At 45.0% G+C, this 22,976-nt stretch overlaps 1 protein-coding gene across 2 annotated transcripts in view; it reads right to left on the reverse strand.

Annotated features, from left to right (window-relative positions):
* Nucleotides 1–22,976, reverse strand: part of hmcn1 (hemicentin 1) — a 740,737-nt gene that overhangs the window by 652,990 nt on the left and 64,771 nt on the right. For both annotated transcript variants that reach the window (XM_068037415.1, XM_068037414.1), the window contains exon 2: nt 2,718–2,788. In XM_068037415.1, coding sequence (XP_067893516.1) covers nt 2,718–2,788 — 71 coding nt within the window. The remainder of the gene's footprint in view (nt 1–2,717; nt 2,789–22,976) is intronic.

Raw genomic sequence — 22,976 nt, forward strand, 5'->3', positions numbered from 1 at the left:
CATCTGTAGCATCTATATATGCTGTCCTAGTAAACTTGCAAAAGCTGGCCCAACAGTTCTAAAACAAAAACAAACTAATAAGTCAAGAACCATCCAGACATGAGAAAATATGTAATTGCACAAGATTTGGATTTGTAAATTAAGCGAATGGTATACACATTAATTCTTTCACTTGTTTAAAAAAAAACAAAGTATGCATTTATTTTGATGATTCGGCCTTCCATGCCAGAGCTTCTGAAATGTCCTCCTTTTTCCTCAGGATTCCCCTCTGGAGTGGTCACCAGGATGCTTGATCAGATCTATTCCATTTCCAGCGCATCTCCCCTCACTCCTCTCTCACCTTTCACCCCACCAGCCTCTGCATTCGCCATGTCATCTTCAGTCATTTCCACTACCTACATGTTCACTCCGCCAATCAAATCTTCCTCTCAAATAGGTCAGACTCCATCTGGAGTATTGTTAAATTCGGTGCACTATACATCAGGAAGGCTATATTGGCCTTAGATTTACAAGAACGTTACCAGGGCTTAAAAGGGTTAAATTGTGAAGACTCCTGTTCCGATGTTCCCCTCCCTTCTTTCTGGAGGAACCATTCCCTCCACGACACACTACATCACTCCTTCAACATCCCTACCTCCAGCTGCCGACCTCCTGGCAGCTTTCTATGCAGAAACAGGAGATACAATGCCTGCCCATCCACCTCCTCAGAAACAGTTGCCCAGCTCCCAAACAAGCACTACACCATCAACTTGCATTTATATAGCACCTTTCATGTAGAAAAAAGTCCCATGACACTTCATGGACCAATAATGAGACTAAAACTGACACTAAGCCAAAGAGATATTAGATATGGTGAATAAAAGTTTGTTCAAAGAGGTGGATTTTAAAACGGTCTTAAAAGAAGTAAGGGATGCAGAGAGGTTTAGGGAGGGAATTTCAGAGCTAAGGGCTTCAATTTTCACTTTCACATGCCAGCATTTTCAACGATGGCAAGAGATGCTCCTTGTCCTAATTGGCAAAAATAGATAGCTTGCTGCACCAGCATTGAACTTCTTGGATTTAATTTTTAGAATGTGAAATCAAGACGATAAAAAGGACCCAAGTAAATCTGGAGAAAATTGCCTTTTACTTGGAATATTATAACTGATGAAATTAATTAGGCACCAAAAAATTGCTTTATTATTAACACTCAAGAGGCTCAGTGAAGCTAAGTAGGACAAGTTCTTCCAGTTCCCTTCATAAAACCAAACAGTGTACAGCTTGCACCATAATTTACATTATGGTGGAAGAGGTTGCTTTTGTCAAGAAGATCACCTAATTAAAGAGAATGTAAATATGAATTCTCCAATATTTTGTGCTGAAAATGGTGTCTCTCTGACATGCGAGGATTGCATCCATGCTAAAAGCACAGTGCTGACATTACAACTAAGATCTTTAAACCAATTTCCACCACATGAAATACAGAATTCTGAATTTATTTTAGTAAACTCAGGAGACAATTAGTTTTCTCTCACCACCCCTGCAAAAATTCTGGCATTTATGGAAAGATAAAATAAGGTAAAATCTGATTTTAATGATTATTTCAAATAATTAGAAATATCCTGTTAATTAGTTTTGCTGCATAAGCATAAAAAAAAAATCAGTGGCAATAAGAGTAAAGCTGTAACTGGTCTAATCATCATACAAAAATTTAATATCGAATAACTATAAGAAAAGGTTTCTTGTACGCAAGTGACATGTGAGTCCTGAAACTATAAACTCTGTTCCTCTGTCCTACCACAAACAGTCCTATGGAAAACAGACAAATATAGTGGTTATTTTCTCAGTTGCAAATTTTTTCCCGTGATTTTCTGTTCTCGCCTTGCTCCACAATGAGCTACAATTCTGCAGAAGGCAACCCTACAGTATTTTGATCGAGAGGCCATTCTTCATCTGTGAACCTGGATAGTCAGAATTACTATTTCATGAGACCATTTCAGTTGAACCTAGCCCAGTCCTCACCTGATGCCAACATATTTATTTCAGAGGCTACAAGACAATGATTAGGGACATAACTGCTGAATTATTTTTATGTCCTTCCCCAGTTCCAAATAACCCAGTTATAGCCTTTCTCTCAGATAACTCAATGTAGACCAAATATCTTAGCCTGGGCTTCCTGGCCTGTGTAAACATGATACTACACCTATAGTGCATTTACTCAATGTGTAAATGTGGAGGATAGGCAACATTTGCACATTTTTAATGATCCGGATGTTCATAAATATGTGCCAAGACCACTCTAAATCATCTTATTTTGCTGGTTTATGGCATTGTGTGAATAGTGCAAATTTGGTGTATTGTTTGAATCTTGAACTAAAACAGCCACCTACTTCCTCCCTTTATGTGCCAAAGTGCCAGTAGACAGAGAAAAAAAGTAATTCAATTAAATGTCTGCTGTGAAGGGCACTCTTCAAAGCTAAAATGATGGTGTTAAAGCACTGAATATTCCAGGAATTCATCCTATTCCATAATATATCAAACAGAGCACGCATTTACCAAACAGAGCACGCATCTCCTTAATGTGACTGTTTCTATACTGTGCTACTGATCTCTATATTAAAAAAATCTGACCTAAAAGGATTTAAAGCTCAGTGTTTGAATCCTCACTACAGGCAGGGACACAGTTCAAATCAAATTCAAAGGCTGGTTGTAGTCAAGCTTTAGTAATTTTATCTTACCTGTACATATAGTTCCCTGAGTTCATATTGAAATTTCTTTGGATCTGTGGTAATGGTGACTGGACCAACCTCTGTAAGAGAAAAAAAAAGTTTAAAATTTAAATAAAATCAGAGATTACTATTCTGATCCATGTGAGCAAAGATTACTCATTCATCCTTGAACGAAACCCCCAGTTTATCTACATTTCAGCATGAATTTAATTCCAGATTCATCGCTGTAGGCTTATTACTAGTTTTCTTTTTCCTCCTAGAAAGACTCTAAGGGTCATAAACAAATGGGTTGATAATTACAAATAAATTAATGTATGCAGTGCTGTCATAGATACAGGAACTCCTTTGTAAGTAATTAGCTGTGGAATGATATGGGAATGAAAGAAGAATAAGGAGATCAACTTCATGAACAGATAGCTAGAAATTATAATTTTCACAAAATTATAAATACATTATAAATATTAGACCATAATTCCACATAGCAGACATTCTAATGCTGGTGCTGAATACTAAGCATTAATAGCTCCTGCACAAAACCACAAGCAGACTTTATAGATATGTTTTGCATGTATGAAATCTTGAACAGTCCCTGAAAATTTATTTTCTGATGTTCTCAAACTCTCCAAGGCCTCCATTGTTCAACTCTAGAACAGCACACTTCACCAACCCCAATTGATATCGGCTGTTTTGCAACACAGAGTATGGGTCAGGGAGTAACAAATATTATCATTTTTCCACAGCTACATCCATCTACATCAACAAGCTGTCTGACCCTTTGGCCCACTCCTGTCCAGCTGAGACTGAATGCATCATGTTTCACACTAAGCAGGCAATGGACTTCACAGGAAATTGAAGTGTTCACATTTGCAATTTTATTAGGTAATTTTATTGAACAAAGACACCCCGAGTTCTGGAAGAGATAATTTGTCAGAGTGATTGAATTACAGCACTTAGCAGAGAACACACAGCCTGCATTCTTCAGCCTTGTTGTAAAATTCCACACACATGGGTCAGACTGTAAAAGAAAAAGCAACTTTATACCTCGCATATCCGATGTGATCTCCACTCCAGTCCAGATTTTAGCAAAGGATAAAAGTGTAAATCACTGTTAAGCTTCTTACCATTGACTGCAAAATTCTTTACAATGTAGTAATTTGACTGACTGAAAGGACTCACTAATAACATTTTGCTGTTTATCTAGCTAGCTGGCTGGCTGTGATACACTGGGGGGAATTTTAAATGTACCCTGACTGGTGGGATGGAAGGGGCACACAGTTGAAACAACTATGCATGACTTACTATCCGCTTGATTCCTGCCCATCACCTCAACTGCGCCATTTTAATGGTCTACTGAGTGGGGCACCCACTCCCACAGGTGCAAGAAAACCTGGTTGGGAAGGAAGCCCAAGAAAAGTAATAACAATAGGGCCAGGGGATGAGTACGAGTGCTACAAGCACCACAAAGGAAGTCTGCTGCCCTGGGCTCCTTCCTTCCCACCTGTAAAATGGCCTCAATTTCTACACTCAATCCCCTATGACTTACCTTGGTGTCAGTAGGCCCCTCAATTTTGACCTATCCACAGCTAGCCTTTTCCTACCCATTTCAGATGAGCAACTGGCCAGTGGGATGCAACGTAAAATACCCTGGGCCTCAAAGTGATGGTTTCAGGTTGGTCTGACACTTACCCTCTCTTCTCCCCATCATCCCCCGCCTGCCCGCCCTCTCAAAACCCACTCCCAGTTGAGATCTCTCCCACTGTGTTTGTAGATGCTGCTTAACAGCTGCAACATTTCATCTTCAAAAATCAGGCTTGGTACTTTCTTAGTCAGTATAGTTAATTATAACTATTCGATCAATAATCAAGTCGAAAGGATGTTCAGTTCAAGTTTTAGAAAATGTCATGAGTCAGCCTTCAGCATGGTGAATACAAGACACAAAACAAAACAGAATTATGCTGAATTGGATCATATCTGGATTTTGACTTAACTACTGTTGCAGGATTAAAAAAATGTCATATTAAGGTTTGCCAATTTGTCAGATTTTATCAGTTCTTCCTGCACATGAAGCCATTTTGGAAACACTACAGCAAATGCTTGTTCACCTTTAGTGTGTCGTGAGCTAAGAAGAGACCATCTGGAAGCTTGCTTTTTTTAATTTGTTAATTCATCCTTTTTATGTTCACTTTATTTGGAGTTGTGTGTCTGTATAATTGCTCCAGTTGCCATGGTGTTCTAATGATTGTCCAAATCCTAAAAATCCATTTCAGCTGTGGCCCATTAATGAGCCTACGCATTCAAAGTATCTATTATCCTGGTAGTCTGTGTTTGGATCTATAGTGCTTGGACCTTTTTGAGAGACTATTTTCATTGACCTCATGGGTCATTTTGTCATTTGAACTTTTTGATTCAGTCAAAAATCAGCATCAGTCCAAGTACTCACCCGAATAAACACTTGCTGTCTCTAATTAACGCACATGGTCATAAATAAGGCCAAGGGAAACATCACCAATCAACTATATTAATTTTAATTTCCGATCTCCTCCCCAGAGATAACATAAGCAAAATCAACAGGCAGAATTTTCAAACCGTGTCGGAGGCAGGACCGGAGGCGAGAGGGCTGGAAAACTGGCATCAGAGAGCGATGTGCTGGTTTGCAGGCATGTTCCCGCCTTCGTCCCATTTTGGTAAAGGCAGGTTGGTGGGGTAGGGGAGGTGGGGGGATGACAGCTACCCACCTGCAAGTGGCGGGTAGCCTATTAAGGTCAATGTCCAGTCAGCTGGTGGGCTCCCCGCAGCAGCTGAAGCCAGGCCAATGCATGGTGGTAGCCTCCCAGCAGCAGACTGGGCAGCCAGCACTCCAGCACGGTTTAAACACCACCCCCGCCCCACCTATAGCTGACATACCAAGATGGTCACAGCTGCAGCCACAGGCCACTCTGTGGATAGGTTCCCCACCCACATTGAAAGCCTGGCAGCTTTGTCTTCAAAGTTTTTTATATGTTTTCCATCTTGAGGCGCCCTCTCTTTCACCTACCTAAATTGGCAGCTTCCACCTCTGTCAGTGGTCGATGTGTCAGCGCTGGTGCACCTCCTATTGGCGCTCCAGCCTCAGGAGTCAGACCTCTGTCCTTAATTGCATGGGGCTTCCAGAGTTTCGGACCCACATGTCCTCCTGATGCTGGGATTTGGACCCATAAACAAAAATTCAGCCCAATGACTGCGATTAAATTAGATGATAGTCCTATACAAGCTGAAAGGGCTCAAACCAAGTAAATCCCAGGGATAGATGGTATTTATTCCAGAATGCTGAGACAGAATATGAAGGAGATTTGTGAAGTATTGACAAGCAAGTGATGTATTGAAAGCATGAGTGAACTAAGGTGGGAGGAGGATCACATGGGGCATAGGCATAGGCACTGGCATAGGACTGAATGGCCTGTTTCTGTGCTGTAAAATTCTATTTAATTATGAGGGAATCACTAGACACTGGTGAAGTACCAATAGATTAGAAACAGGCTAACTGGTGCCTATATTCAAAAAAGGGGTACAAAATAGACACAGGCAACTATCAACCCATTAGTCTTACTTCCATTCCATGTAAGATATTGGGCTGGCTTTTATGCAGGCGGCGGGGGTCCTGACGTCAGGCTCAAAAGGCGAGGGGAACCCTGCCTCGCCTCTTTGGGGAGCCCCTGGCTGCATCTTACAATGCTCGGGCAATTAACTGCCCGTCGCTGGGGTCCCCATCCATTTAAGGATGGGCATCAGGCCTCCAAGAGCTGCCAGCCAATCAGAGGGCCGGTACCTCAACATATCTCAACAAATCAGGAAATGGAAGGGAGGGAGGAACTCATGAAAATTACAATCACCAGGGAAGTGATAGTGAACAAACTGTTGCAGCTGTGGGCTGACAAGTCCCCGGGTCCTGATGGACTTCATCCTAGGGTGTTAAAAGAAGTGGCTAGTGAGATAGTTGATGCATTAGTTTTAATTTTCCAAAATACCCTAGATTCAGGAAAGGTTCCGTTAGATTGGAAAAATGTATTCAAAAACAGAGGGAGACAGAAAGCAGGAAACTACAGGCATTAACTTAACATCTGTCTTAGGGAAAATGTTAGAAGTTATTATTAAAGACATTATAGCAGGGCATTTAGAAAAATTCAAGGTAATCAGGCAGCGTCCACATGGTTTTGTGAAAGGGAAATCATGTTTAACCAATTTATTGGAGTTCTTTGAGGGAGTTACACGTGCTATGGATAAAGGGAAACCGGTGGATGTATTGTACTGAGATTTTCAGAAGGCATTTGATAAGGTGCCACATCAAAGGTTATTGCAGAAAATTAAAACTCACGGTGTAGGGGGTAACATATTGGCATGGATAGAAGATTGGCTAGCTAACAGGAAACAGAGAGTAGGGATAAATGGGTCATTTTCTGGTTGGCAAGATGTAACGAGTGGTGTGCCACAGGGATCTGTGCTGGGGCCTCAACTTTTACAATTTATATAAATGACTTAGATGAAGGGACTGAAAGTATGGTTGCTAAATTTGCAGATGACACAAAGATAGGTAGGAAAGTAACTTGTGAAGAGGACATAAGGGGACTACAAAGGGATATAGATAGATTAAGTGAGTGGGCAAAGACCTGGCATATGGAGTATAATGTGGGAAAGTGGGAAATTGTCCACTTTGGCAGGAAGAATAAAAAAGAAGCATATTATCTAAATGGTGAGAGATTGCAGAGCTCTGAGATGCAGAGGGATCTGGGTGTCCTAGTGCATGAATCCCAAAAGGTTAGTATGCAGGTAAAGCACGTAATTAGGAATGTTATCGTTTATCGCGAGGGGAATTGAATACAAAAGTAGGGAGGTTATGCTTCAGCTATACAGGGCATTGGTGAGACCACATCTGGAGTACTGTGTACAGTACTGGTCTCCTTATTTAAGGAAGGATGTAAATGCATTCGAGGCAGTACAGAGAAGGTTTACTAGATTAATACCTGGAATGGCCAGGCTATCTTACGAGGAAAGATTGGACAGGCTAGGCTTGTATCTGCAGGAATTTAGAAGAGTAAGAGGCGACTTGATTGAAACATATGAGATCCTGATGTGTCTTGACAGGGTGGATGTGGAAAGGATGTTTCCCCTTGTGGGAGAATCTAGAACTAGGGGTCACTGTTTAAAAATAAGGGGTCGCCCATTTAAGACAGAGATGAGGAGAAATTTTTTCTGTCAGAGGGTCATGAGTCTTTGGAATTCTCTTCCTCAAAAGGTGGTGGAAGCAGAGTCTTTGAATATTTTTAAGGCAGAGTTAGATAGATTCTTGATAAGCAAGGGGGTGGAAGGTTATCGGGGGTAGGTGGAAATGTGGAGTAATCAGTTCAGCCATGAATTTATTGAATGGTGGAGCAGGCTCGAAGGGCCAAGTGGCCTACTCCTACTCCTAATTCGTATGTTTGTATTTCCCAGCAATGCCACTGGGAGCAGTGGCCACTGCGGGAACTGTAGCAGTCAAATGAAGAAGAGCAGTCATTGAGCCTGGACTGCAGGTAAATGGGGGCAAGCTCATCAGGGCCACTTAAGCAGGCTTCAAGGAGAGGGCAGGGAGTTTACTGAGGGCCCGGGGGTGGGTGATGCCATAGCGGCAGCACTTGCCACCGGGGGCCCTCCATGGGCCACAGATTGCCCACGGAGGAGGCTCCCCCCCCTTCCCCCTACCCCAAAGCCCACACACAGGCTGTCTTGAGTTACTGGGCAGCCTCCTCACGTGGAGGAGGCATCCCCTGCCATTGGTAAAATACCAGCGCTGGCAGGATGAGGCCCTTAAGTGGCTATTAATTGGCCACTAAAGGGCCTCAATTGGCCTCTGGGTGAGAAGGCCATCCTGCCCTGGACTAAATTTGAAGGCATAGGAAAGGCAACAGGCACTCCACCCCCCACCTTCCCAATTTTATGGTGCCCCCTGCCTCCGTTCCAGTCCCTAGGGGACCCATAACATTCAGCCTATTGAAACTGCTTAACAGGAGTAAAACTGAGGATTATCTATACAACAATAACCTAGCGAAAAGTAGTCAACATGGATTCAGAAGGGGAAAATCTTTCTTGATCTACTTCCCGAACTTCAAGGAAGCGACAACCCAAATGGATGTGGAAAGCTCTCTGACGTAGAGCATACCTGGAGTTCCAAAAGTACTACATGAAAGGCTATTATTCAGTTCCAAATATTCATAAAGATTCAAGGCTAACCCTAGGAATGGATAAGAAATTGACTGAAGGGCAAAATATAAGTACTCATTAGAAGAGTTATGTCAAGATGCAGTGAAGGGATTGGGGTTGGGAGAGTACATGAAGTGGACATGGTGCTTCGACGCCAATAATTTCTAATTGACATAAATGACCTAGATTCAGAAACTCTATGTAAAGTGGTCAAGTTAGGAAGGACAATGGAATCAGAGCAGACAGCTCAGAAATAACAGAATTGATTGTATAAAATATGTAAGTAGGTAGAACAATGTGATTTGATGTAAACAAATGTAAGGTACCACATATTTGAAGAAAAAAATAAGGAATGTGAGGGTGGACGGTAGAGGGTTCAATTCATGGCCATCTGTTTAGCACTGGTAAAATGGGTGCTAGTGTTAATGGGTGTTACGACCAAGGTGGGAGGAGTGCACTGTTTATTCCAGCTCCACTTCTCCACTGGTCACAACATATATTTACATTTTTTCCCACTTACCAATATGGTCAATCATAGACTCTATTTTTTTCCCCCAGAATAAAACACACCAACCAGGTTTCTTCAATAAACAACAAAATTATCAGTTAATTATAAAACAAGTCTTAACCAGTAATGAAGTAAAGTATAAACACACAGATTGAAATATTAAAGTTCCCTTTTTACCTTAGCTCCTCACACTCTCACACACTTACACCGGTTAACCAGAAAAATAAAGGGATTTTTGTTTTTTGAGCTCTATTCCAGACAAAATATTTGCTCATTCTTAAAGAAACAGCAGATGAGATATGTTGTGTTCCAAAACTGGCATACAGTCTGGCCTCCGAGTACACATAAACAGATCACTGGGATCTTTTAGAACAGTTCTTCACAGGCAGCATTGAGAATTAATTTAGCAGGCTTTTCTTCAAAGACAGGAGACGAGATGAGTTGAAATAGTGGACTTCTCAGTGTCTTTTAGAGAGGTGCTGGAAAGCTGAGCTGGGTTGTGGTCTTCTCTCCTTCCTTGGGAATTCTCTTCTTTCCTTGGAAGTTCTCTTCTCTCCTTGGAAGTTCTCTCCCTTTTTATATAGATCAACCCCAACTTAAAACAATTCAAAAGTGAAACTGACAACAGGAGGTCAACCTTTTGACCTCTATCAATCTTGACCTGTCACTTCTTTGTAAACAACTTCTCCAGGTGTCCAAAGTTCTCTGTTGTTTATTGAGCTGGAAGTCCATTGGTTTCCCGGAAAGGCTTGTTTTCCTCATAAGACCTCGCAGTGCCCTTTTAAAAACTTTTCTAGGGACTGTTTTTTAAAGTCAAGTGGCCTTTACACGATCCCCTTTGAAAACCCCAAAATTTACCATTTCTTCAATCTTTCAAAAATGAGTCCTCGAAAAATTTATTTAACAAAACACAGGCATTTTTGTAACAATATTGAATAAGTAACAAGATTATTTTACTGCAGGGTTTCAAGCAGGTTTCAAGTGATGTTGTTTGTATTGAATAAGTAACAATGTTATTTTACGGCAGGTTTCAAGCAGGTCCACCTGAGCTGGAAGAGAGGGGAGCAGAGGCCATTGCCAGCCTGCGGTGGCAGGCCTCTAATAGTTGGAGCTTAGTCTGCTGGTGGACTCACATCAGCAGTGGCAGCCTAGTCTGATAGTGGGCTCTCAGCAAGGGATGCAGAGGGCAATAGTGATGGTTCAAAAGAGAGAGACAAAGGCAGAGTCCCAGGACAGATAGACTCCAAGGGCAGTGTGGATTGGACAATGGTCAGCCTCTGGGGTTCCTAGATTGCACGATGAGCAGTCTTCAGGTTGGAGGAGCCCAATCTGGAGAAAGTGCCCTTTCTGGAGTGCTGCTGCACTGTTTTGGAGCATGCAAGGCTAGACTGAATGCAGGGCTGGCGGGCCTTTAAAAAATAGTGCCAGCATCTGCCTCCACATAAGGTGACTCCGAGATTGGCACCTCATAGCCCACCCCCACGCCTCCAGACTGTTAATTGGCCGGCCACATAGTGATCACTTTTGGTCAGCTGCATTTCTCCAATGCAGCAAAGACAGTGCTTCCAGGGCAGCCGCCAAGACCCGCGCCATACTCACTATATTCAGCCCATTGTGTGCATGAGGTCTCCTTTCAGGAAGAATTAGTAATGTCCAGCCTCGGTTGCTATTATGATGGCAGCTGCGCTGGATTAAAATGTTTTATATTTAGTTTATTGTAATAATGGTTCACACTTCTGTTACATAAAAAAATCTGCAAACTGTACAATTTTCATCTCATTTCAATGTTCTACATATGTCAAGCATATGCTCAGAATTCTCCATACTATTTAATACTGGTTCCTTCCCACAAGTTCTGATTTTCAAAATCGACATATGTTCAAAATCTTCTTCAAAAAGAAATCTGCAAAAAGTTACAAATCTGTTGAAATTATAACAAAATGAAAGTTTTCAAATAGAATTGAAAACCAGGGCTGAATTTTATAAGCTCGCCACTGAAATCGGCGGTAGGTGAAAAAATGGCGGCCTGCCTGTGCGGGCGGCACACCAAGAGCTTCAGAGATTCCAAGCGCGGCGGCTCATTTAAATAGACGGGGCGGGCCGCCACACCCCCCCCCCCTTCCCCCAATCACGTGGAGGGCAGTGACCCCGGTAATGGTATCAGTTGATGCCATTTTTAAAAGGCTGTCAGCCCTACCGGGAAATTTAAATGTTTAAAGATAAATGGAATTTTTTTGAAAATACATCTCTTTTGCCCCTCTCCCACTGCCCCCCAATAGCAATTAAATTAATTATTTGACCTTTCCCCAAAACTCTTAACTTTACCATCCAGCTTTCCTCCCCCCCCAAAACTGCACAAACTTTCACCTGCAACCCTTCCCACCATCCCCTACACCCATGACGCTAATTAGACTCTGTTTCCCCCCCACCACTCTGATAAACTTACCTCCCCCCCCCCTCCCCACAAGTGTTCCGCCTCGTTTCCCCGAACGGCAATCCAAAGGCACAACAGTGCCGGCCGCCGTCATCAAGATCGCGGCGAGACATCAGGAGGCGATGTGAAATTAATTAACTCAGGGTATTTTAATTTATATAAATATTTAAATTGCAGTCCCGTCGCCAAGCCGTGGAGGGAGGGGGGCGCCATGAGGCTTTGCTGCCTCCGTTAATATGGGGCAGTGCCCTGCAGGCCTCGAGGTCCGTGGCAGGCCTCATCCAGGGCCATCTTCAGACCCCCCCTGCCACGGATCCCAACATCGAGGACTCCTTAAAATCAAGCCCCTAGTCTCAGTAATAGTGCCATGAAACTGTCATTGATTGTTGTAAAAAGCCATCTGGTTCACTTATGTCCTTTACGGAAAAAATCTGCCATCCTTACCTGTTCTGGGTTACATGTGACTCCAGACCCACAGTAATGTGGTTGACTCTTCACTGCCCTCTGAAATGGCTTACTTAGCAAGCCACTCAGTTATCAAGGGCAATTAGGCATGGGCAACAAATGCCTCGCCTTGCCAGCGACACCCACATCCCATGAAAGAATTAAAAAAAATTTCAAGCAGTATTTAACATGATGACAGACATGTGGAACCATGATATTCATCTCAAGTGCCCCCATCACTGCTCCCCCCATCCCAATCCAAAAGGTCTATAAGACCAAAGAACCACTTAAGAAAAAGGCTTTTGAGTGCCTTGTAGGGACTGACCACACAGTCAGCATTGCTCGAACCTTAAGGCTGGATTTTGTTGCGCTCCCAATGTTGGGCTTCGTGGCAGAGGGTTGGGGGGCCGGTAGATCGCACTGGCAGCAGCCCGCCACAAAGCCCGACACCGGGATTGCCAGGCCCGATCATCCCGGTGGTAGCGAGGCTCCATGGCGGCCCCCCTGCCGCTCGGCGACGGGACCCAACTTTAAATATTTAAATAAAAGATAGGCATACATTTACATGCCTTTCACAGTGATCTTGCCAGCTGTCCGCGATCTTCCATGCAACGGCCGGCACTCATGCGCCTTCACTTTCCCGTCCAGGGAAAGCTTGCGCCACCAGGTGGAGGAGGGGGGGGAACTTAGAATTTTTCGTGAAGTGGTGGGGGTGGAGGAAAATGGGGTCAATTCTGCATTTCTAGTGTGGGGGGGGGGTGGGGGGGGGCGAAGGGGTGACCTCTGCACTTTGTGCAGTTGGTGGGAGACAGGGTGGGGGGAGGGAAGGTCAGATGTTAAATGTAAGTATTTTGCTGAGGTGGGGGGAAATGGGGTGGCCATTTATTTTCTTTGCATTGGAATGAGGGGTACGGGCCAAAAATCTATTTACAGTGCATTGTGGGTGGGGGTATGAGCTTCAGCTGTGCAGGTCTGGCAGTCCTTTAAAAATGGCTCCAACGTCTGTGCAGAGGCAGCGGACACCATTGCCAGCGTTGCAGAGCCCACCTCGGCCATGTGATTGGCGGGGGGGGGGGGGGGGACTGCACTATTTATGCAGATGAGCTGCTGCGTGCTAGACTGCGGCGGCGCGCAGCCCGCTCATGCGGGCCGCCATTTTTTTCACCCGGCGGGAGAATAAAAATCAGCCCTTAGAATGCAGTGAGGTGCTAATGCTCTGAGTTCTTGGGAATATCATACAGAGAAAAAGAAGTTTGAAATTGATGGAAGAATAGCAGAAGAAGCAGAGTTAAAGAACATTTTCAGCTGTTAGTATTCAACAAAAATATAGTCCCTGAAATTCCTCAACACCTTCAGTATTAATGCTGCTGTTACACTATTATTGGATTAAAAATTCAGATCTGAACACATTACACCTCTTAAGCACTGTTATTTTGCTAAGCGCAAATTTCTTCAATCTTTTTCACAGTGCAAACCTTGCTTCCATCGAAGTCCCTCTGGGGCCATTTGCACAGTTGTACTGTTTAAATACAGGAACTTTATAAGTTTATGCCATTCCTGCAATCAATTTGAACTTTACACCCAAAAAGAAAATGGTCTAGCAGTATTCTAGCACTTCAAGTGAGGTGTTGGTGATGTGAAGGTGGCTTCAACTCCATTTACTGAGTACAGGCTTCTGAGAAACATTGTTAACCCCCTTCCTTCACATTTTTAAAAATCATATTGACAACTGAACTGCAGTTTTCTGCAGAACTTTCCTCTCTTTCCAGAAACAAATTTTGGGGAACACCACTGCCCTTTCCCCACTTCTGACAGTTCCCACTACCAAACCTACACTTAGATCAACATCAGACACAGGATGGTTTCCTGATGGGAACACCACTCTATGCCATAATAATGGAGGAGTACTTGCAGAAGCAACATGTCCAGGTGAGGAGTCTTGGGCAGCTCAGCAGAGGACAGCAGCCACCAGGTATGACCCTCCCCAATGTGGGTATAGGCTGCACGAGTCCTACAAAGACCTCTTCAAGTAACCATGCATCCAATGGCTGCACCTCGCCAAGGATTCCACTGGGCATCTCTGCCAACTTCATCATGAAGATTTGTAGACTCGCTTCACTGCCCTGTCCCTGGCGACTAAAGTGATCACAGTGCTCAACTTTTATTTTCTGGATCTTTCTGGGTTGATACAGGGCATCTGTTTAATATTAACCAGAGAGCTGGCAGGCATCAATCCAACAGGTAACAAATGCCCTCTTTCATTAGAGTAGCTCTAGGCAACTTGGGCGCAGAGCCAGGAAATCCAGAGTCTAACTTGATTCTTTTGGGTATAGGGTACCACAATGGCATTGAAGTTATCAGCAGGGCAGTCTGCAACATATGTGACTTGCAAGGGGATTCATTCCAGAGAATGTGTGGATGGCGCAGTGGCTAGCACTGCAGCCTTGCAGCTCCAGGGACCCAGGTTCAATTCTGGGTACTGCCTGTGTGGAGTTTGCAAGTTCTCTTTGTGACTGTGTGGGTTTTTGCCGGGTGCTCTGGTTTGCTCCCACAGCCAAAAGACTTGCAGGTGATAGATAAATTGGCCACTGTAAATTGCCCCTAGTGTAGGTAGGTGGTAGGGAATATGGGATTACTGTAGGGTTAGTATAAATGGGTGGTTGTTGGTGGGCACAGACTTGGTGGGCTGAAGGGCCTGTTTCAGTGCTGTATCTCTAAATTAAAAGAAAAAAGAAAAATGCTGCTCATTTGTAATATCTTGCTTGCATTTAAGAGGAATATTTCAAAAATCGAAACATTATTTTGGCTCCTTTTGACAAATGCTGCCTGACCTGCTGAGTGTTTCCTGTGATTTTTGTTTAGGGATTCAGTGATGTTCTCTTTCCTCTTACTATCCAGTTTGAGAACATAAGGAAAGGAGACAGGGTTCTCACTCATCTATAAATTAAAAGACTCGATTGAAACTGAAGGTGCTACAGTTTTAGGGAAACTGCCGGTCTCAGTTTTTCACATCTATTCCCTTCCTGGGGGACTGGGACTGGCTTGTACTCAGCAATTGCCTGGGAGTTCACTGTGTGAGAAATCATGGGCACAGATTAGAATTCCAACACATTGCACAGTAATGTGCTGAAGCATTCCTGAGAGTGGCCCTCCATCAAGAAACTAATTGGAGAATGTAAACCTCAGCATAAGGCGAGTGAACAAAGCTGGCTATAATGGAACTGGACTTGGTCATACCATGGCATTGAATGACAATAGTGTTGCTCACTTCAACTTGGGATAAAACTTTTTTGAGCTAGATTTTCAGCCCCCGTGGGGCCGGATCAGAGGCAGGCGGGCGCTAAAAATAAACTCGCCAGCCAGTGTGCTGGATCCCTGGCCCCTAGCCATTTTTGTGGAGGCAGGATTGAGGGGGGAGGGTGGACAGTGGGAGGGGGGAGGGGGTTGTGGGTGTGGCTGGGATATCTGCCCCCATGCAGCGGGTAGCCGACATGGCTCATTAAGAGTCAATTGAGGCCAATTAAAGGAGGCCGACAGGGATTTTCCAGTCAGCCTCCAGGTCCCTGCAAGCAGTGGCAGCCAGTTTAGGTGCCTGGAGGCAGTCTCCCGGCAGCAGACGGGTGGTGGGGTGGGGGGGGGGGGGGGCGGGGGGAGGCCCTCCCTGCTTGCCTGGATGGAGGAACAGTTGCAGGTTACCCTGGATTGGGACTCCACTCCCCTCAGTTCTGGCCTGGCCGCAAGATCCATTTTTTAATTTAAGTTTAAAGAAGTTGGAGAGAGGGTGGGCTGGATTTTGTTCCCAGCCTGATGTCTGGTTCCGTGGCGGGGAGTGGGGGCTGGAAAATCGGAGCGGAAGCATCCACCATGGAACCCAATGCCAGGATTGTCGGGCCTGATCCTTCCGCCGGTGGGGAAGCTCTGTGACGCCCCCTCCACTGCTTTACGACAGGACCCGAGCTGGCGCATTTACATAACATATTTGCATGAATTAATATATAAACCGTAGCGATCTTGCCTTCAGTTCCCGATTCTCAGCGCGATGAGCGTCACTCACACGCCTTCACTTTCCCATTCAGGGAAAGCTGGCGCCATCCAGGTAGGGAAGGGGTGAACTCTGCACTCTGATGGGTAGGGGGAATGGGGAAGGGGTGAACTCTGCACTCTGATGGGTAGGGGGAATGGGGAAGGGGTGAACTCTGCACTCTGATGGGTAGGGGGATGGAGAAGGGGTGAACTCTGCACTCTGATGGGTAGGGGGAATGGGGAAGGGGTGAACTCTGCAATCTGATGGGTAGGGGGAATGGGGAAGGGGTGAACTCTGCACTCTGATGGGTAGGGGGAATGGGGAAGGGGTGAACTCTGCACTCTGATGGGTAGGGGGATGGAGAAGGGGTGAACTCTGCACTCTGATGGGTAGGGCGATGGGGAAGGGGTGAACTCTGCACTCTGATGGGTAGGGGGATGGGGAAGGGGTGAAACTCTGCACTGATGGATAGGGGGATGGGGAAGGAGTGAACTCTGCACTCTGATGGGTAGGGGGATGGTGGTAAGGGGTGAAACTCTGCACTCTGATGGGTAGGGGGAATGGGGGTAAGGGGTGAAACTCTGCACTCTGATGGGTAGGGGGATGGTGGTAAGGGGTGAAACTCTGCACTCTGATGGGTAGGAGGAATGGGGGTAAGGGGTGAAACTCTGCACTCTGATGGGTAGGGGGAATGGGGGTAAGGGGTGAAACTCTGCACTCTGATGGGTAGGGGGAATGGGGGTAAGGGGTGAAACTCTGCACTCTGATGGGTAGGGGGATGGTGGTAAGGGGTGAAACTCTGCACTCTGATGGGTAGGGGGATGGGGAAGGGGTGAAACTCTGCACTCTGATGGGGAGGGGGATGGGAAAGGGATGAACTCTGCACTCTGATGGGTAGGGGGATGGTGGTAAGGGGTGAAACTCTGCACTCTGATGGGTAGGAGGGGTGAACTCTGCACTCTGATGGGGGAAGGGGAAGGGGTGAACTGATAGTGGAAAGGGTGAACTCTGCATTCTGATGGGTAGGAGGTTGGGGAAGGGGTGCACGCTGCATTCTGATGGGGGAAGGGGTGAACTCTGCACTCTGGGTAGAAGAGGAAGGGGTGAACTCTTCATTCTGATGGGGGAAGGGGTGAACTCTGCACTCTGATGGGTAGGAGGGTGGGGAAGGGGTGAACTCTGCATTCTGATGGTGGAAAGGGTGAACTCTGCATTCTGATGCGTAGGAGGGTGGGGAAGGGGTGCATTCTGCATTCTGATGGGGGAAGGGGAGAACTCTGTATTTTGAAGGGTAGGAGGGAAAGGGGTGAACTCTGCATTATGGTGTACTGTTTGCAGAGCTGGCAGCCTTTTAAAAAAAATGGCACCAGCACCTGCTCCTTCAACCGGTGATGCAGTGAACAGTGTTGCCGAGGCTCCTCCCGTCACGTGGTTAGGGGAGGCAGCCACCATGAATATGTAAAATGGCTGCCTACTGTGTAATTGCATCGCGCGGCGGCGTGCATCCCATGGGGGATATCCGCCATGTTCCTCACCTGCTGCCACTCCCAGCAGTGGGAATACAAAATCCAGCCCAGTGTCTCCATTTTGAAGTGCCCTCTCCCTTACGTACCTTCCATTACAGCCTGTTGCTCCTTTCAAGCTGGAAGGCCTCTGATTGGCCCTCCAGCTTCGAGAGCCTGCCCGCCATCCTTAATTGGACAGCAGCCAGTCTCCAGGACAATTAAGGAGGCACCCCTGTAAAAATCAGGGCCAGTGACTGTTTCCCCTTGGGGGCGGGTTCAGGATCAAGGAAGAGTCCCAACCTTGGTTTCCTGCTCCCGGAGGGAAAATCGTGCCCTTTATCCCAAATATTTGCCAGTATTGGACTTGCATAGATCACAAATTGTGTAGTCACACATTTCTTGTCCCTTGAGAGGTTATTTCCTACATTGATGTTTCATTCCAAGATTTTTTCACTATATTTGAAGAGCGTGTCCTTGATGGCTTACATATAGACGGAAACACGATAGTTGCTCAGTCTTCACGTCATGTAAATTAAAGCCAATGTTAGGGATTGTATTTTGATATAAGTAAGTGTACTTTGCTAGTTAGTCTAGTTCTCAATCATGGCAGTTTGGCCTTGCCCTGATGCAACGCATTCCAATTCTAATAGAGCACTACCCTGGAAACACAATTGCAAACCTGAAAGTCTCTCGCCAAGCCACAAACGACCTGACTTAGAACTATATCTCCATTCCTTCACTGTCGCTGGGTCAAAATCCTGAAACTTCATCACAAACAGCACGGTGGGTGTACCTACACCAGACAGACTCAATGATTCAAGAAGGTGGCTCACCACCACCTTCTCAACAGCAACTAGGGATGGGCAACAAATGCTGGCCTTGCCAGCGACCCTCACATCCCATGAAAGAATTTTTTAAAAGTAGAGAAATGTCCCTAGGTAGATCAGGTATGTTTGAATATCATTTGAATCTGGAATTCAAACTCCATCATTCCAGTGAAGATCAAACACTCAACTCATAAAAATAATGAATAACAGGTTTGAAGTCCTACACTATAATCTGGAACTACGTTACCCCAAGAAAACAGAAATCTCCGCTAAAAACCATGATATTCATTATTATTACATTTTGAGATGGCCAAATAACTGTCTGCAAAATTATAATTCTGTACACAGAAATAAGCAATGATACCACGAATAAGACAGTCATTGACAAAAGCAATAGGAAATTCAGGAGAAATTTCTTTATCCAGAGAGCGTGGGTAGAATGTGGAATTACTACCTCCAGGCATAGTTGAGGCATATAGCATAGATGCATTCAAGGGGAAGCTAGATAAACTCAAGGGAGAAAGGAATAGAAGGTTATGTGGATAGGGTTAGAAGAAGTAGAGTGGAAGGAAACTTGTGTGGTGCATAGATCTGTTGGGCCGAATCGCCTGCTTCTGAGTTGTACCTATGTAATATCTCATCATCCACCTGTGACTTTAGCAGCAAGCTAGTGACAGTTTTCTCCAAGTTGCAGATATTTAAATTGCAGCATTTTTGGAGTCCTCAGAGGCTATCTCCCACCTTCAGCAGAAATTTTATGGAACCTCATTCGTTCATACTGAAAATAATTTTGGTTACAAGATGAGATTTCAGAATTGACTCTAAACAGTCATAAAAGATAACTTGTTTACAAAAAATCTGCAGCTAATAGAGCTAGCATACAGGAAATCCATGGATTTAGCTGAAGGCACAGTACCAGAACCTCAATAATAGACATGAGCTACTTAATAATGTCTCCAGTGGGTTACTTGTAATCTCACAGGAAGCAGTCACTCTAATTTTGGTGATAAATCCAGATTGTTTTAGGTTATTTTTTGCATGAAGTCAAGAAACACAACAAACCTAACAAATGTCTTTGAGATACGAAAAACGAAATCCTGGAATAAAAGCAGAAAATACTGGAAATTCAAGACAGGTCAAATAGCATCAGAAAGGGGCAAGAAAATTAACTGATTGTGGGCAACAGCTAAATCAATCAATTGTAATGAAGGGCCCCACACAAAATATTAACTTATATTTCTTCTTTCAACCAACCATTTTTGTTTTTTATTCCTGGAATATTTAATATTTACCTGCTTTCTGATTATGAATAGAAATAAAAACAAAAATACCATTAATGCACAGCAGCTCCATCAACATCTGAAAAGAGAAAGGCAATTAACGTCTTGGTTAATGTACGGATCAAAAGTGTTAACCTACTTTTCTCTTTCAGGTACTGTGCATTTCCTTAATGTTATTTTATTCTGTCCCTATTGCTGTAATTATATATAGTGAATTGCAATAACTATAGTATACTGACAATCAGTCTAGATGATTGACTCACCCTTACTTTGCATACTTTGATTTTAATACTGTCCTCAACTGTTTTTGTTTTTCAATGTGCTACAAATATGCATGCAATTTCAAACATTCATTCTGTGCTCATTGTGGTCTTGCTTTCACAAGGCTGTATTGATCCTCTACCTTGGATCTTCAATAACTTATCAATATTCAACATACTGGACATGAAAGGACTCATCATATGTTTCCTGTTTCATAGATACATCTGTCAATAAGAATTGTTCATCTGTAAACTGGTAGCTGAGTTGCTAATCTATTTGTTTATGCCCTGACTCTTAAAAGGGGCTGGAGTTGGTTTTCTCAGTAACAGCCTATACCCTCTCCAAGATGGTGTACTTGGCCAAACAACTAAAAACACTACTCTCCAGGGCCCCAATCAACAAAGCAACCTGAATTTCAAGTACAACTACACTACAACTCAACTAATGTTGAGTCTAGTATTACTGTCAAATGTCTTTAGTCTTCTTCTCTACCTGATAGGGTTGCCAACCCAAAAGGATTGTCCTTGAATCTTCAGGAATGAAGGATCAGTCTTTCATTTGATATTGCTGCAAGCAACCCACAAGAAAAATTAATTTAGGGTCCTTAAAAAATTGTATGTCCCTTTTAACTTTTTTGAGCACTTTTAACAAATTTGTTATAAATAATATTGGAGATGGCAAAAAAGGCTGTTTAATTGGGTAGAGTGGCTGAAGGCAGGAGATCACGTGATGAAATCTCCAGGAATACATGCAATCAGAGTTGGCAACCCTGCTGTCTAGTTCAACACCATACTGTAAGTATGCCCTGTCCACCCAGTTTTTCTTCCAATATGCATCACCGAAGGAGGGTAAAGGAAAACTTTTGCACCGTTACATCATGCTAAGAGTGCCAGCAGTGCCTTAAGTGCTGGGGACCGAATGGCCTCCCTCCTGTACTATAAAGCTGGATTTTATGGACGCCCCTGAGGCAGGGTTGGAGGTGGGGGGGGGGGCCCACAGAATTGCGGCGAGTGGTGGGGGTGTGGAGGGCCCGACGCCGCCCTATGGCCAAGCCATTTTCCCAGGGGTGGGATAGGCTGACGAAGGCCTTCCCACCCAGAGGCCAACTGAGGCCCTTAAGTGGCCAATTAACAGCCATTTAAGGACCTGTTCCTCCACCGCCCCGCCACTGTGATCTAACCATTAGCTGGGCGGGAGGGCATCCTCGACCACTCGAGCAGGGTGCCTGGTAAAACAAGGCATCCTCCCTGCAGGCATGGGGGGGGGGGGTGGTGTTCCTCCACCGTGGGCAATCTGTGGCCCATGGAGGGCCCCTGCTGGAAAACAATGCACCTCCCAGGACCCCTCTACCCCCGCAATTTACGACTATCCCCCAAACCTGGTGTCTTACAGACAGGCCTCGGCAATCCCCATCTCACTTACCTTAGGTCCGGGGTTCCAGTGCCAGGCCCAGGTCCAAGGCCTCTGCAGTGCTGGCAATGGCCACGACACCCGGTAGCACTGTCGATACTGCTGAGCTGCTGGCAGGTCTTGGAGGTGGGACCTACATCTTTAAAAGGTTGGGAATCCCGGCGCCGGAAACTTCGCCTCCGGAACAATGGAGGATTGCGCCAAGGGGACGCAGAAAAACCAAGGCAAGGTTCCGCGCGCCTTTTCAGCCCAGCTCCGGGAGCCCTGCCGCCCTCACAAGATCCAGCCCATAATTTCTATAATGCTATGAAAACTCTCCTTTATTGAGTCTGAACCCAGTGAGTAATTTAGAAATATTGTTGCCACCTCTGGTTTCACCCTGTGACTCCCTCTCCCACCTTCAGTTTCCCTCTTCTCCGCCCTCTGTTTCCCTTCTTCACCTTTTGGCAGGTGGCCTCATGATTCTCTGAATTTCTTGCAGAGCAGCTGCTGGCACAAAACCACGAGCCAAAATACTCAACTTGGGAAATCCAGTTTTATAAGGGAAATATGAACAAACCTCTAGGAATACCTCCAACCAGAGTTGGTTATCCCATATACCATGCAACTTAATAGCATTATTAATATCAGCGCACCATGAAAGCATTAAGTCATTTTCATCTAATGCCATTGTGGAAAATCAGCATGCAATTCCTCTGAGCTTTTTTCTTTCCTCAAATTGGCAGTGATTCAGCCTTCAACAGAATTAGAACTCAACGTGCTGGATTTTACAGACCCTTCCCAACATTGAGGGCCGTGGTGGAGTGGCTGGAAAATGCCTCCAGGAGAGGCCCACCACGGGCCTCGATGCCGGGAAGGCCTGGCTGCATATTGCCCAGTGACGGTGAGGCCTCATTGCGGCTGCCCCCACCACGCCACCCCCCACCAACCCACCCCCCCCCCCCGCCCCCCCGCTGCTCAGTGACGGACTCAAAATTTAAATATGTTAATTTATTTAAAGTATTGAATTAAATCCGTACCCGCTCCTGCCGTTGGTCCTGGTGAGGTATTCGTGCCGGTGGCTCTCCCACGCCTTCGGATCTCCATCTGGAGATCTGATGTGGGACACTAGTGGGGTGGGGGAGCAGCTAAGTATTTCAGTGCGGTGTGGGGGCGGGGAGAGCGGGGTCAAAGCAATCAGATTTGTCTAGGGGATGGTGGGAAGAGGTGCAAGTGAAAAGTTCATAAACTTTGGGGCGGGGTGGGGAAGGTCAGATACGGGAGGTAAGTATTTTGGCGAGGGGAGAGGGCAAGGAATGAATTGTATGGTCATTTGGGTGGGGTGAGAGAGGGGTGACGAACATTACATTAATGTTTTCAATA

This window comes from Heterodontus francisci, chromosome 8 (assembly GCF_036365525.1).
Source record: "Heterodontus francisci isolate sHetFra1 chromosome 8, sHetFra1.hap1, whole genome shotgun sequence".
Classification (NCBI taxonomy): Eukaryota; Metazoa; Chordata; class Chondrichthyes; order Heterodontiformes; family Heterodontidae; genus Heterodontus; species Heterodontus francisci.